Source organism: Lacerta agilis, chromosome 1 (assembly GCF_009819535.1).
Source record: "Lacerta agilis isolate rLacAgi1 chromosome 1, rLacAgi1.pri, whole genome shotgun sequence".
In the NCBI taxonomy this organism is placed as follows: domain Eukaryota; kingdom Metazoa; phylum Chordata; class Lepidosauria; order Squamata; family Lacertidae; genus Lacerta; species Lacerta agilis.
The window spans coordinates 96,382,393-96,396,410 of record NC_046312.1 but is presented as its reverse complement, the minus strand read 5'-3'; the positions used below and the strand labels follow the sequence as shown (position 1 = coordinate 96,396,410).

The 14,018-nt window shown below is 38.4% G+C and overlaps 1 protein-coding gene across 1 annotated transcript in view; it reads left to right on the top strand.

The window, feature by feature from the left end:
• Positions 1 to 14,018, top strand: part of LRP1B (LDL receptor related protein 1B) — a 754,577-nt gene that overhangs the window by 712,341 nt on the left and 28,218 nt on the right. The window contains 6 exon segments of the mRNA XM_033164188.1: positions 2,448 to 2,567; positions 3,866 to 4,107; positions 6,521 to 6,744; positions 8,303 to 8,409; positions 11,351 to 11,467; positions 12,783 to 12,956. Of these exon segments, the coding sequence (XP_033020079.1) occupies positions 2,448 to 2,567; positions 3,866 to 4,107; positions 6,521 to 6,744; positions 8,303 to 8,409; positions 11,351 to 11,467; positions 12,783 to 12,956 (984 nt within the window).

Genomic DNA, 14,018 nt, shown 5'->3' with positions numbered 1-14,018 from the left:
AAACGAATAGCAACATTAAATGTCAAAAGATGGCCTTCAATTATTTTTGTTTTATGTATTCAAATGCATTCAAAACCACTTAGTATTTAAAAATCCCCAATTGGTATACAAAAACATGAATTAAAACAGTAGAACAGTATAATAGAAACAGAGCTACAACACAAAAACCAGTAAAATAGTATTATAAAAGCAGATAAAAAAACAGAAATTCAGTAATAAAAAGGTCCAAAGTTATATATTTACAATAAATCTGAAGCAGCTGACAAATAACAATCAAGTATGGTTATGAGATGTCCACTTGGGGGGTCTGAAATTAATGACAACAAAACCTTTTATTTTCAACTAAGTTAACCATTCATAATAAAATTGTTGTGTGTCAGGGAATTGCCCTCGGCCCCGCTAGGGCTGTCACCGATGTATAGAGAGCCCATACACCTCCTCAGCAGTGATACCTCTCCCAGCAGGCAGAGCTACTCCTCTGGTGGGGAGGGGCAGGGGACCAGCAGTCCGGAGAGGCAGCAGCTTGAGGATGTTGCTGAGAGCCCCAGTGCCTCCCGCGACATTGGTTTAGAGGGGAGCACACCACTTCTGTCGCCCCAGTTGCGCAGGGGGGTCAAAAGGAGACAGGGGAGGAGGCACCTGGGGATGCCGAAATTCCTTTGTTGGGGTCATAGCCGGAAACCAGCACTCCCAGATTCTGCTAGCGACTGATACAGTCATGTTTTCCTGCTCGTAAATAGCTTAGCACAATAAAACTGTTAAAAGACAGTTCAGACTCATGCCTGCTTACTCGTGAGCAACCCAAACCACACCTGACGTTGTGTTTTTAAGCTCCTGCAAAATTCTTAAGAATTTGGCTGCCTTTGTTATACCTCCCCACCCCTTAACAGATACAGATTTAAATAAATACCACCACAAATTTTCCAGAAAAGAAGGTGCTTAATTGCAGGGATTCCCAGAATCTATGAGACCACCAGCATTATTCTGCCTCATGCTCCTTAACTGATCTGGTGTGTGGGCAAGTGAGATACCATCAGAAAAGTGAATGAGAGAGGTAGATTAGGGCTTGCTTTCACCTAGGAGGGTAACTCCTCAACTGCACAGGGGACTATCATATCCTTCCTTGTGTCACATTTCCAACAGGATGCCTTTGTGACGCCTCATAGCATTTATATCTCACATTTATTTGCATACCTCAACCAACACTCTTCTCATCAAGGAAAGCAATTTATTTTTTCTATGCTTATAAACTCTGGAACTATAGGTTTACGAATAATAGCAGTTATAGAGAACACCTAAGTCAGGCATTTTATTTGGGTCATCATAATTCAACTTGGGGGAAGGAGGGACAGTCTGAAGTAAATAAAAAGGAAATCCATTCATTATGTGACTAAAGCATGATGTAAGGGTGCAGATCAGGCAGCAAACAGATGAAGGGGTTTTGCTTTAGTTTTAAAGGTAGGATAAAAGAATGTTGCAATAGATAAATAAATTAAATATACAAATAAATAAAAGTCCAATGGAAGGCAACAGAGACCATGCGAAAGAAAGCTAGAGAGAAAGGCATCTTTAAAAGTTCCTCTTACTCAGTTAAAGCCCAACTTTCTTCCCCAACTTATCTCTATTGTATAGCATTTTGCTACTTTTGTCATTGAACCATTTTACATAAGGTAGACGGTTCTTTAATGGCAATGGATTTTTTTCCCAAGTTGTAAAATCCAGTATGTTTTCGGATTTGTATGTTTTATGAAAATACAAAATATAACTGCAGACTGTGTTCACAGGATATCTGATCTAGAAGAGCTAGTGAAATTAGCTAAAATCAAGGCAGTTAATTACCTATAGGAGAGCTATCTAGTTGCAGCATAGACTGTTATAGCAAAGAAACCTTTCATTTCCATTGTTGCTGCATTTACAACATGCCATCCAACAGCCTAAATGGAGAATGGCCTCATGAATTTAAGCAGCCTTCACTTGAAGATCAAGCCATTCTGTGCAAAAATCATGACAAAACTGCTGGTTGTTTTTCTTCTGAGATATCACCATGCATACGTATTTAAGCTTGGAATTGCTGATTTATGCACTTTGAACTATAGAAGACTCAGTTTTAACAGATTATTTGGATTGGTTTTGAACAGTCTCACATGTCTACTTGGTGTCCTGAAGGGACTGCCTATAAGTTGCCAACTGCCCATCTTGACTGCTTAAATTCTTTTCAATAGCTAGAATAATATGCCAGAACTCAAATCTAAGCATCTTTTGCTTAGTTTAGGAGTCTTAAGGTTAAACCTGTAGACTGAGCTAATAGCTATTTTCTTTTTTTAAAAAAAACAACAACAGTTGAATTGCTTTGGGCTTTTAAAAATCTTAGTTCCAATTTTATGGTTATCTGTCATGACCTTCTACAATGAATTGAAAAAGAAATGTTAAAGGCTTTTCTTTTCTAGATATCAATGAATGTGCAATATTTGGCATCTGCTCCCAACTTTGTATCAATGTGAAAGGATCATACAAATGTACTTGTGAAAAAAATTACAAAGAAAGAAACAGCAGCTGCATTGCAAAAGGTAAGATGACAAAACAAAATGAATATACTAGTGGACATATTGGACATGATCCTTTCCCACAGAAGTCCACAGTGCTCATGAGCAAATGAATCCCTGTACAACTCAAGAGAATTCCTTCTCTTCTCCCCATCCCTACCCCCCACTCCCCACCCCCGTGCATATGCATATGGAAACAGTGCACCAGGACAGTCTAGTCAATGGGAAGTCTCTGCAAACCTTCAATATCCTTACCAAGCCCTCCGAGTTCTGCATATCTCAAGTTGCTTAAAATCTGGCTCCATACTGAATGAATGGCTTGTGCGAGGTGTACATCCTATTCTGCAGTCCAAGTGCATTGCTTTCGTGTGTTGCTATTTATATCATTGGGGAGGGAGACACAGAAAATTATTGAGCCTTCTGGGATATCTCTGATACGCACTGAAAAGAATAACACCCTAAGTGAAGAGATAATTACAGCTTTGTGCTTGCATCTCTTACGCTTGAAAAGAGAGGCATTTATGGAAACAGCTTTTTCTCAGCATCATATTCCAGACTGAAAAGTCTTGAACTGTTGCTACTGAAGTGCAGAATGCCAAGTCACATAATATGCGGTTTAAGAAGAGATAAACTTCCAACTCAGAAGTACACTGTGGTTGATAGCCTCAAAAGTCATTGATACAGCAAGGACACCACCTTCTCTATCTTACCATTCTATACTGAGACCAGGGCTTCCACAGGAGCACCAGTCGTATTAACTGGGAACTCTCCCAGATGATTTAAGAACTGATCAGCTTCCACAAATCTCTGGAAGTGGGCCGTCATAATGGGCCTAACACCTCCACAGAGAGAAGTAGCCACAGTAAGACAAAACACCTGAAAATGGACCTCTAAGGCAAACACTTGTTTTGTATAGTAATGTACAGAGAAAGACCCATGGTTGTCACAGTGGTCATGAAATTTTTAGCCAGCTGTGATGAGGCAGTTTTGGCTTGAAGGTTGAAGTCCCACATAACAATAATCCTGGGGAGGTTACTCAGTATACCTACATATGAGACACTTGTTGCTAACATTAGATTATATCTTATTTGTAGGAAGGCCATAGGTTTATAGGGTTTCATTCCACACTACACTTACCTCTGGAATTATTTTGAAACTTCCCCATTGACTTCAGTGGGGTTTAAAAGTATCCAAAGCTAAGTGGGGTGTAGATGGCAACAGGAGTATCCAAATAAATATGAAAATTTAACATACATGAAGCACATTACTTCTTAGTAGTTGAAATTTACTTTATTTTTGTATTTCATTACAATAATCTCCAGGCTCTGAAGATCAAGTTCTCTACATTGCTAATGACACTGATATCCTGGGTTTTGTATATCCATTCAACTACAGTGATGTTCATCAACAGATTGCACACATTGAACATAATTCAAGAATAACTGGAATGGATCTATATTATCAAGGGGAAATTATAATTTGGAGTACTCAGTTTAATCCAGGAGGCATTTTCTATACAAAGATCCATGAGGGAGAAAGGAGACAAAGCAGTAATGGTGTGATAGTAAGTAAACTAAGCATATATTTTTGCTCATTTTTAATTTGGAACTGGATTTTCCCCCTTGGTTTTTGTATACTACATGTGGTGATTTTGAAATATAAAAATTCCCCATTAATCAAGATTGATTACCTACTATTCAGATTAGCCTAGGTTAGTAATAATATGAAAGGGGCTCCCGCTTGGGGTTTGTTTTTCATTCTGAACATAAAGGACTGCCTCCTCTGACATGAACCTGCTGAATGTTATGATCATCTTCACAGATCCTCCACTGAATCCCTCTACATTTTGAAGTTAGGTGGGTTGTGACCATAGAAAGGGGCCTTTTCAGTTGTGCTGCCTTCCCAGGGTGGCATATAAATAATTCAAATAAAGATACTAATAAAACTTCAAACATAAGTAAAGCATGTTGTCAATCACAATACCTCCCACAGGTTATTTCAGCTGACAGACTTCAGTCATTCAGCTTAAGACTTCAGGAGAATCTATGAGAATTTTTAAAAAATTAAGTAAATATTACATGCAACCAAAACAAAAGCCCAATGACCTGCTTCTGTGCTGCAAAGCAGCATAAATACTGGGTAAATCAGAGCAAAGCAGCAGCAGAAGATGGCGGGGTTAGCAGTAGAGACAAAAAGCACAGTGTATTGGTTGCTTAGAGAAAAGCACATCTAGGTCATCAAGGTGGCAAGGCATGGAGTTAAGAGGATCCAGGCCTATTTTTAATACTTATTTGTAGTTATTTAACAAAGGCTTGCTGCTATTGAAGAGTGTTCAAATGTGTTTGGAAATTGTTCTCCAATTTGCATTTTTTATGGCTAGTCCCCTAAATTCAAACTCAGTTTTCATCCGTGCATTTTGGAAATTGTTGCGCCAAACAATAATACCATTAGGTCTTTGTTACTATCATATATCAGATCCATTTGTTTTATGCAAATAATTTAAAGCATTTATGAGTAACATAAGAACTCAGATCATCTAATGCAGAAGTCTGGAATACCGGAGAAGCCCAGTTCTTTAGATAAAGTCATTGCCCATGTGGTGTTCTCAAAGCAACACTGTTATGATGATATTGTGAGTTTTTCTTTAATATTCATTTAAATAGGGAGTGTAGTTTTCTCATTTTTCAAGTATTAAGGGTGTGTGTGTGTGTATCAGTGTGTGTATATATATATATGCACATACCGGTACATACATACATATACACACACATACACACATATTTCCCCATGCAGTCCTTATCATATCCCCTGGAGATTGAACTGACCTTTTAGTTTATGGAAAGAATTTCTTAAAAAAAAATTCTGTGTACAATATATCACTTTGAATGCAAAGATATTATTCTGTTTTTTCGGTTCATTTTTGAAACAATATAATACGCTCACTAGTGGTGGTATACCTGAAAATTTGAGAGGGAAACATTCTAGGGGAAGGGTCAGGGCTATAAACAAGAATACTTAGTTCGTGGTCTGATCATCAGATAAAGCACATCTGCCCTGTGCTTTATACAACCATCAGGAGCTTGATAAATAAAATACCCGTTTTTTTCTACTTGGCTGAATTGCAAAAAGAAAATTGTTAAGTATTTTGACAGATCAAAATATAACACCAATAAGCTAAAAACCATTTGCTGGACCATGAAATGTACCGGCTTGATATAGAACGATCTGAAATTTCAATGAATGTTCTTTACCAATTATTATCCCTACAATGAAAAATTGGGCTCCTGAACTGCTTGTCTGGTAGTGTCTAAACTTAGTGAGCTGAGCAAACATGATCGTCCTGGGACTGCTACCTACTCTTCTATGCTTTTGCATACAGAGCTGCTGTACCCCATTTGCTCTTTCATCACCTGAAGATTTTGCTAGACTTTTCCTCCATCATCCCACTTTTGGGCTACTTGTTGTCTGCCTTGCTTTCATTGTCAGTTGGGTTCCACCTCCCAACTGCTTCATTGCTGCTGCATAGTACCTCAGTAGCTGCCAATTATTCATTTACAGTTATTAGCAAAATCCATAATGAATGTTTTCCGGACACCAGAAAGCACAGGTGCCTAAATAGCTACCTGTTGTGCTGTGGGATGGAAAGCTTGCCAATTGTGACATATCACAAACAACCATCTGGCAACCCTCCTACCTATTATTCATATTTTCCCTACAGCAATTTATTGTAGTCATATGGAACATGCACAAAAAAAACATTGGAGAAGCTTTGGTGACTGCTGATGTTAAACCTCAGAAGATCTTTGTTGATACTGATCTTTCCATGTTAAATTGTATGATACTGCAAACTATTGAAATTAACGCCTTTTCAATTCTTTATTTCAAATGTTCATTTGAACTCAGTATTAAAATGTTAGTTTTAAAATATGAGAAATGTATGCCATTTTAAATTTAAAATCTGATGTGTTTTTTCCTAGTGTCCTGAATTCAAAAGGCCTAGAGATATTGCTGTTGACTGGATAGCTGGAAATATTTACTGGACTGATCATTCTAGAATGCACTGGTTCAGCTACTATACAACTCACTGGACAAGTTTAAGATATTCCATCAATGTAGGACAGATAAATGGACCAAACTGCACAAGGCTCCTTACAAATATGGCAGGAGAACCATATGCGATTGCAGTAAATCCTCCCAAAGGGTAAGTTGTTAAGAAGACCCTTGATCTGTTTTTGTTCTATGAGTTTATAACTTTGTACATGTTATCGTTGGCGTTAGGAAATGTATCTTACTAGATCATTCAGTGTGGTTTCTGTGTCTTGGATGACTTTTGTTCAGAATGAGGAAAATAACTGCTACACATATTTCCTCCACATTCTAAGCTACATATTCAGCCAATGCTAAGACATATCCTGCACAGCCTATGTGAATAATATGTTAAGTGGTTCACCTGAGTCACATAGGTCCTACTCAAGCTTTAAAGGTAAAGGGACCCCAGACTGTTAGGTCCAGTCATGGACAACTCGGGTTGTGGTGCTCATCTCGCTTTACTGGCCGAGGGAGCCAGCGTACAGCTTCCGGGTCATGTGGCCAGCATGACTAATCAGCTTCTGGCGAACCAGAGCAGCACATGGAAACGCCGTTTACCTTCCTGCCGGAGCGGTACCTATTTATCTACTTGCACTTTGACGTGTTTTCGAACTGCTAGGTTGGCAGAAGCAGGGACCGAGCAACAGGAACTCACCCCGTCGCAGGGATTCGAACTGCCGACCTTCTGATCAGCAAGCCCTAGGCTCAGTGGTTTAGACCACAGTGCCACCCGTGTCCTCAAGCTTAAAATGAAGTTTAAAAAAGTTTTTTGAAAGACCTCACTTTTAAAACAAATGCAACTCTAGTGACAGAAGTGTGGCTCCAGAGAACTTCATGCTAGCCCAAAGGTTTGGTAGAATTATTTTACAGGTTTTTTGTGTGTGTTTTTGAACAGCAGACTCCCTGTGCCATACTGGGTAGTGCTGTTTAAGAAACAGCAACCCAAAGCCCAGTTGAAAATATGGAACTTGTAGGATGGATCTTTCGATCCCGACCAGAGGCAAGAAGAGAGGCAACACAGGAAACATGCACATATATTTACCAGAACCCCACCCCTCAAAGTTAGAATAGCAGAGGATGTGTTTAATTCAACCAAACTGGAATGTACCTGGAAAAACAAAGCATGCCTCAACAACAAATTGGTGATCTTAGCCAAGGAAACCTTTAAAATGATGGCAGTTCAGGAGGAAACACAGTACAAAATTTCCTAGTCAACAAGGGAACACACAATGTATTAAGACTGGCAATTGCAGGGTAATTGTGTCATTGCCAGGCAGTGTCACAATATGGTGGCAAAGACATCACCATGAATGATCATAGCTACTCACTGGCAAACAACATCCAATGGGTCTCTAGATATCATGTATATGTGCCAATATGAGATATACCTTGCACAGTGCAGGGTATGCCTGCTTGTACAGGTTTGGGCCCTCTTATTTATAGGGTACAAGATGCCTTTGCACGATTATGGTAAATGCTAGGGCATCTGCATTTAATGTTTGGCATATAGGATGTTATTCTGATCCACTGGAGTTGATGTTCAAAAGAAAATGTTTGCATTCTTGGTTGAAACCAACAGAAGATGGTGACAAAGTTCAGTTGGCATCCTCTTCCATTTAGCATTATGTAAGCTTGTCAGTAGAATGTGATTTTGTGTTTTGTCTTTCCAGCATGATGTACTGGACAGTAATTGGAGACCACTCTCACATAGAAGAAGCAGCAATGGATGGGACCTTGAGGAGGATATTAGTACAAAAAAATTTGCAAAGACCAACAGGTACAGAAAACGTTGGTTTATTATACCTTCCCTTTACTTAATTCTTTTCCAAAGACTTAATGTGTTAAATGATTTTTTAATCTGTCACAAGGATACACATGCTACATGAGTTAAAAATGGTTATTATATTTTAAATATTCTTACCCAAATTAGAATTATGTTTAATACATTCTAATTCAGCTAAGAATAATTAAGACATCCTGTAGTTCATTCAGAGGTAGTGAACACGGTGCTGATTCTGCATTACGTCCCATTCAGCAGAACACTGTATGCTGCACCGGATGGCGTCATTCCTTTCCTTTTGTCCCCCCGTCATTTCTTGAGGCTGCAGATATGTATCTCTTTCACCTATCCAGAATTAAGCCTTTCACAATTTCCTCTTTTTCTCCAGGTGGAAGATCAATTTTGTACTTTCAGAAGAAGATCTTTTGTTGCTATATATAACTTGCAGTATTTGATTTACGCTTATTACCTCAGTAGAAACAATAAAAAACCCTTTCATTCTTATAAAATGTCAAATTGTTACAGCAGCAGCAAGAAATTAAACCATTTTATGGTTCAAATGTTTTTACCATCTGCAGCTCTTAACATGACTCAGATCATCAAAGTAATCATTTAATCATGGCCTATTAGATTTCACTGTAATGTCACTGCCTACAGGCTGATAAGGCACAGTTCATCATTATTCTTGGAAGCTGTGGACCTCCAGATATTGTTTGACTACAGCCCCCATCCACCCCCATTGTGCCTGGCCAGTGGTCAGGGACAGCAGGAATTGCAGTCCAGCAACATCAGGAGGGACAAAAATTATCCATCCCTGTCTTAGAAATGCTAATACTTATAAACTGTGAAGAAATGTGCGTAGGACACACATTAATAATACAGGTAGCTTCTCATCATTTTTTTTGTGAATTATATATAGAGGTTTGCAGTATCCAAAGGGACCTTAGCTCTGCAGTGCAGCAAGCCAATGAAAAAAAAAAACAAGAAGGGGGAAAGGGAATGTTCTTTAATTAACTGATCCCTAACTTTCATCAATAGATGATCTCAGGGCAAGTCACACAACAAGACAAAAATACAGCAACATAAAATCAAACATAAAATACACAGCAAGTGCATCACTATGCAAAATAATATACGCGATCCCCCAGCTGTCACACTCTGATACAAAGACCAATGTTGTTTACTTAAAAGCCCAATATAAATATTTTCACCTGACACCAAAAACTAGCTAATGCTGGCACCATTCTAATCTATGGGGAAGTGTGTTCCACAATCTGAGTGCAAACACCAAAAAGGCCTTATTGAGAGACCATACTGTATTTGTTAGATGATGGAATAAATGGTCTCCCTGGTGAATCTCAAGTTGCAGACAGGATAGCATAGGGGGAGGTAGAAGAATCAAGGATTCTGTTTATTAGCCCTCATTCAGCCCCCAAGCACCAATTAAGCACCTGCAGATTTTCACATTATTCCAATAGATAGAGCTGGGTGTCATCAACATATGTACTGGTGACAGCTCACACTAAATCTCTTTATGACCACTTCCAACAGTTCATATATATATTAAATAACACGGGGGACTAGATATTTGAGGGACCATGAACCACAACTTTCAAGTGGACAGTCAGGGCTATTTTCTGGAACCAGTCCCATAGGAAAGAGTGGAGAAGCTCCAGGTGCCTCCAGGTCTGAGGGTTGGTGAAGAAGGTCTGATGGTACTGAAAGCCACTGAAAGATCAAGTAGAATGAGCAAGGTCCCACTTTGCCACTTCTTCTACTATGGTTCATTGCTAACACTTGGAATAAGCCAGATTAAAATGGGCCCAAATAATGTGATATGCTTCTTGTTCCTGTTCTTCTGTGGTATAATTGTCAACAATATTGAATACTACTGTTCTTACCTGGCCATATAAGTGCTCTCATCATGGATGGATCAATAATGCAGCAATTAGAGTGCTTATTGCTGTCAAAGAAAGTGTATCTTCCAATACTCATTTATAAACCTGGAACTGCAATCCTCTATACATTTAACTGGGAGTGAGTCCCATTGAACTCAATGACATGCATAAGATCACACAGTAAGCAACCAGCAGCATATTGCATGGATGAAATGATTGAGAACTTCCTACTATAGTTCTTTGTATGTCATTCTATCAAAGTTTGACCAAAGTCTATACTAGATGGTTGTCATACCCATTATAGTCGCAAGCCTGTTCTAGAGAATATATATACCAATTCCAGGATGATTATAGCTGAATAAGTGAAATTAGCATTGCTAAACAGATTAAATGATCTGTTGCAAACAGACAGGAGGTTATAATGCAAGAAGATTTAGCTAATTTATTAACTAAAGTTGGTTACAGGAATTTTTGTTCAATTGCACATATCCTTTGCTGAAAAGTTATAGAAAAGTAAAGGTAGTTTGGATCTTCTTTGGATCATTTTGTGGTGTTACGCAGTACTGGATATGAGGACTGACACAGAGTAAAAATACTAGATAGTATTCAATGAAGTTTTGCACAGATTAGGCCACTGAAATTAATGAACATGGATAAGTTAGCTCCATTAATTTCAATGGCTCTACTCTGTGTAAAATTTAGTTAACTATTACTGACACATGTATATATATATATATATATATATATATATATATATATATATATAACCTTATAAGCAAACTTCTACAATGGTTCTAGTTACAGGTAGGTAGCCGTGTTTGGTCTGCCATAGTCGAAACAAAATAAACAAATTCCTTCCAGTTGCACCTTAAGAGACCAACTAAGTTTGTTCTTGGTATGAGCTTTTGTGTGCATGCACACTTCTTCAGATACTAAAACGGTGTTTGCCCTTTGTGTTGTTGCTATGCAGCGAGTATGTGCTATTTCCCTTTTCTTGCTATTTTTCAAGAGAATTATTTTGAGAAAAATGTTTTTTGCAGGTCTTGTAGTTGATCTCTTCAGTCAGCGCTTGTTCTGGGCTGATTTTGAATTATCTGTAATTGGAAGTGTCCTTTTTGATGGATCTGATTTGGTCATATGTGTGACCAGTAAGCAAGGTATGTATAGTTTGAATCAAGTGGCCACAGGCCCTAAATTGAATCACAACGTATATCAAAATGCTGCTTTAAAGTTTATTTCATCTTTTTCAAACTAGTTACCATCTTGGAAACAGATATTGCAATCTACAGCAGCACAAAATGGGATCCAGTGGGTTCTGCCCCAAAGTAATTTATATTCTACAGGCAGTAAACCAGATTATTTGCTGAAACCTCACCATGCAAATACGTTTAGTTTTATAGATAATTCTGCAGCACTTGGTCGTTGTGCTTGAAAAACAAGTTTTCTAATTATAATTTAGACAAGCAAAGTTAGGCTAAAGTAAATTCTTCTTTAATGCAGGGCTTGTGATATGAGTCTTTGAAAGTATTAGAAAGTAACACTTGAACATCTCCTCCTGGCATAACGGGGTTGGGCTGTGGCTCTGGTCATGAGGGAGAAGAATTTCCCTGGGGAAGTGGGAAGCTCCCAATCAGCTTTTTGCTCCTGCCTGAACTAAGCAGTCACTTTGCAAAGGAGATGGGCTCCTCTCCCATCCTCTCCTCTCCAGTACAAACTGCTTAGATCTAAGATGCCCCTCAGGGGCTAAACTAGAGATGCCATTCCTCCTACTTCCCCTGATCTATTCTGACTTTGAAGAGACAGGGCTGCAGGGAATCCGCAGGTCCCTCTCACCCTCCTGGCACAGACCCATTCTAATTAGCAGACCTGAAAGAAGGGGAATGCAGTGAAGGGGATATCCCAGAGGAACAGTCCATAGAACACCCAATACCTACTTTTACAAGTCCTTAGCAGCTTTAGGCTTGAATGCTACTCTTGCTGAGCCCCCCTGTCCAAAGGACAGTGGTCCTCCCAGAAGCTCAACCATCCACCAGAACTGTGCCAAACCTAACAGTGGCAAAGAAAGCACTCTATGATGAGGGCTGTGATGCATTCCAAATACCGTATATTCTGGCGTATAAGACGACTGGGAGTATAAGACGACCCCCAACTTTTCCAGTTAAAATATAGAGTTTGAGGGATACTCGACTGCAGATTCTCCACCCGGCGTATAAGACGACCCCCGACTTTTGAGAAGATTTTCCTGGATTAAAAAGTAGTCTTATACCCTAGAATATACGGTAATCATTTTTTGTCTCCTGATACATTCCTCAAGAATCCTGCAGCAGATTGATGGGTGCCTATCTCTAGCAGAGAAATCATGTAAATCCTTCATCTCTTGGGCACTCCAAATTCGGCTTATATAAACTAGCAATATGTTGTTACCAGATGATAGCATCTAAATTGACATGTACACATTTTTTCTTCTTCAAGGATTACTCCATCCCCATAGAATTGATATTTTTGAAAATTATATATATGGAGCAGGACCTAAAAATGGTGCATTTAGAGTACAAAAATTTGGTCACGGTTCCGTAGAATATCTAAATACGGAGACAGATAAGACAAAAAGTGCCTTGATTTCACATCGCTACAAACAAACATACTGTGAGTATATTTTGTTACTTTTCAATACAATATTTTAAGATCTTTATAAATTTAAGACATCGTATATGGAATATATATATGAACAAGTGATAACTTCATAGGTGTTATGCATGCCGGCAATGTGTACTTCAAGTGAGTTATTTTCTGGCATCCTGGGGATAAGTGGATCCACTGGATCTACCTTTGGGTGGTGCAGATTGCTATTTAACTGATATTGATAGCCAAGTGTGTTGTGGTTGATGAGAAAAGGGGGAAGAGAAGAGAAGGGGTGGTGGGGTGTGGGGGGGGGGGTAGGAAGTATTTCATGAAAAGAAACTAAAGGTAACCAGTACACTTGCAATAATAGACCAACTGCCTTCTTTCCTCAATGCAGTTCGAGCATAAATATTCAGCAAAGAGTTGGGTGTGCACTTTTAATGTTGCTAATTAATTGGCTTTGTTATCTTGTAATGGTCATAATTCAGTTGCCAGGTATGTTTGCAGGGGGAAATTAATTAAGATAAACTTATCTTTGGAGTGACTGTATTGTATTTTCCAACTAAAATTGTTGAAATATTTTAAAATTAAATTGTCTTTTAAATTAAAAAGTCTTTCATTTTACAAAGCACCGTTAACTAAAAAAAAAAAAATCTATTCTGTGTAAATACTTCAGACATAAGAATACATATTTTTTATTTCACCACAGCATATCATATAAAGTGAAGAAGATTACTCCCAATAGTTATATCGAAAGAATAATTTTAAGTTGGGAAAACTAATTGCCCATTTTGATGCCTAGCCAAAGCACTTAGGTTCAGTGCTCTTTTTATTCCGGAAAGTCTACTGGGACTTTTAGATCTTGATCAAGCAGAGATAATACACAATTTAGGGTCTTAAAACATACTCTTAGTTAATTGTAAGTATATTTTTAATTGCTTGAAACATAATAGATAGCGTGATTGATGCACACCTTTAGAACTGTGGAATAAATATAAATTCTTCTTCTCAAACTGGATGCAGTTACTTCTGTAAGCATAGAACCCAGTTGGAGAGCTTAAGATATGGCCTGCTATCAAATATTAT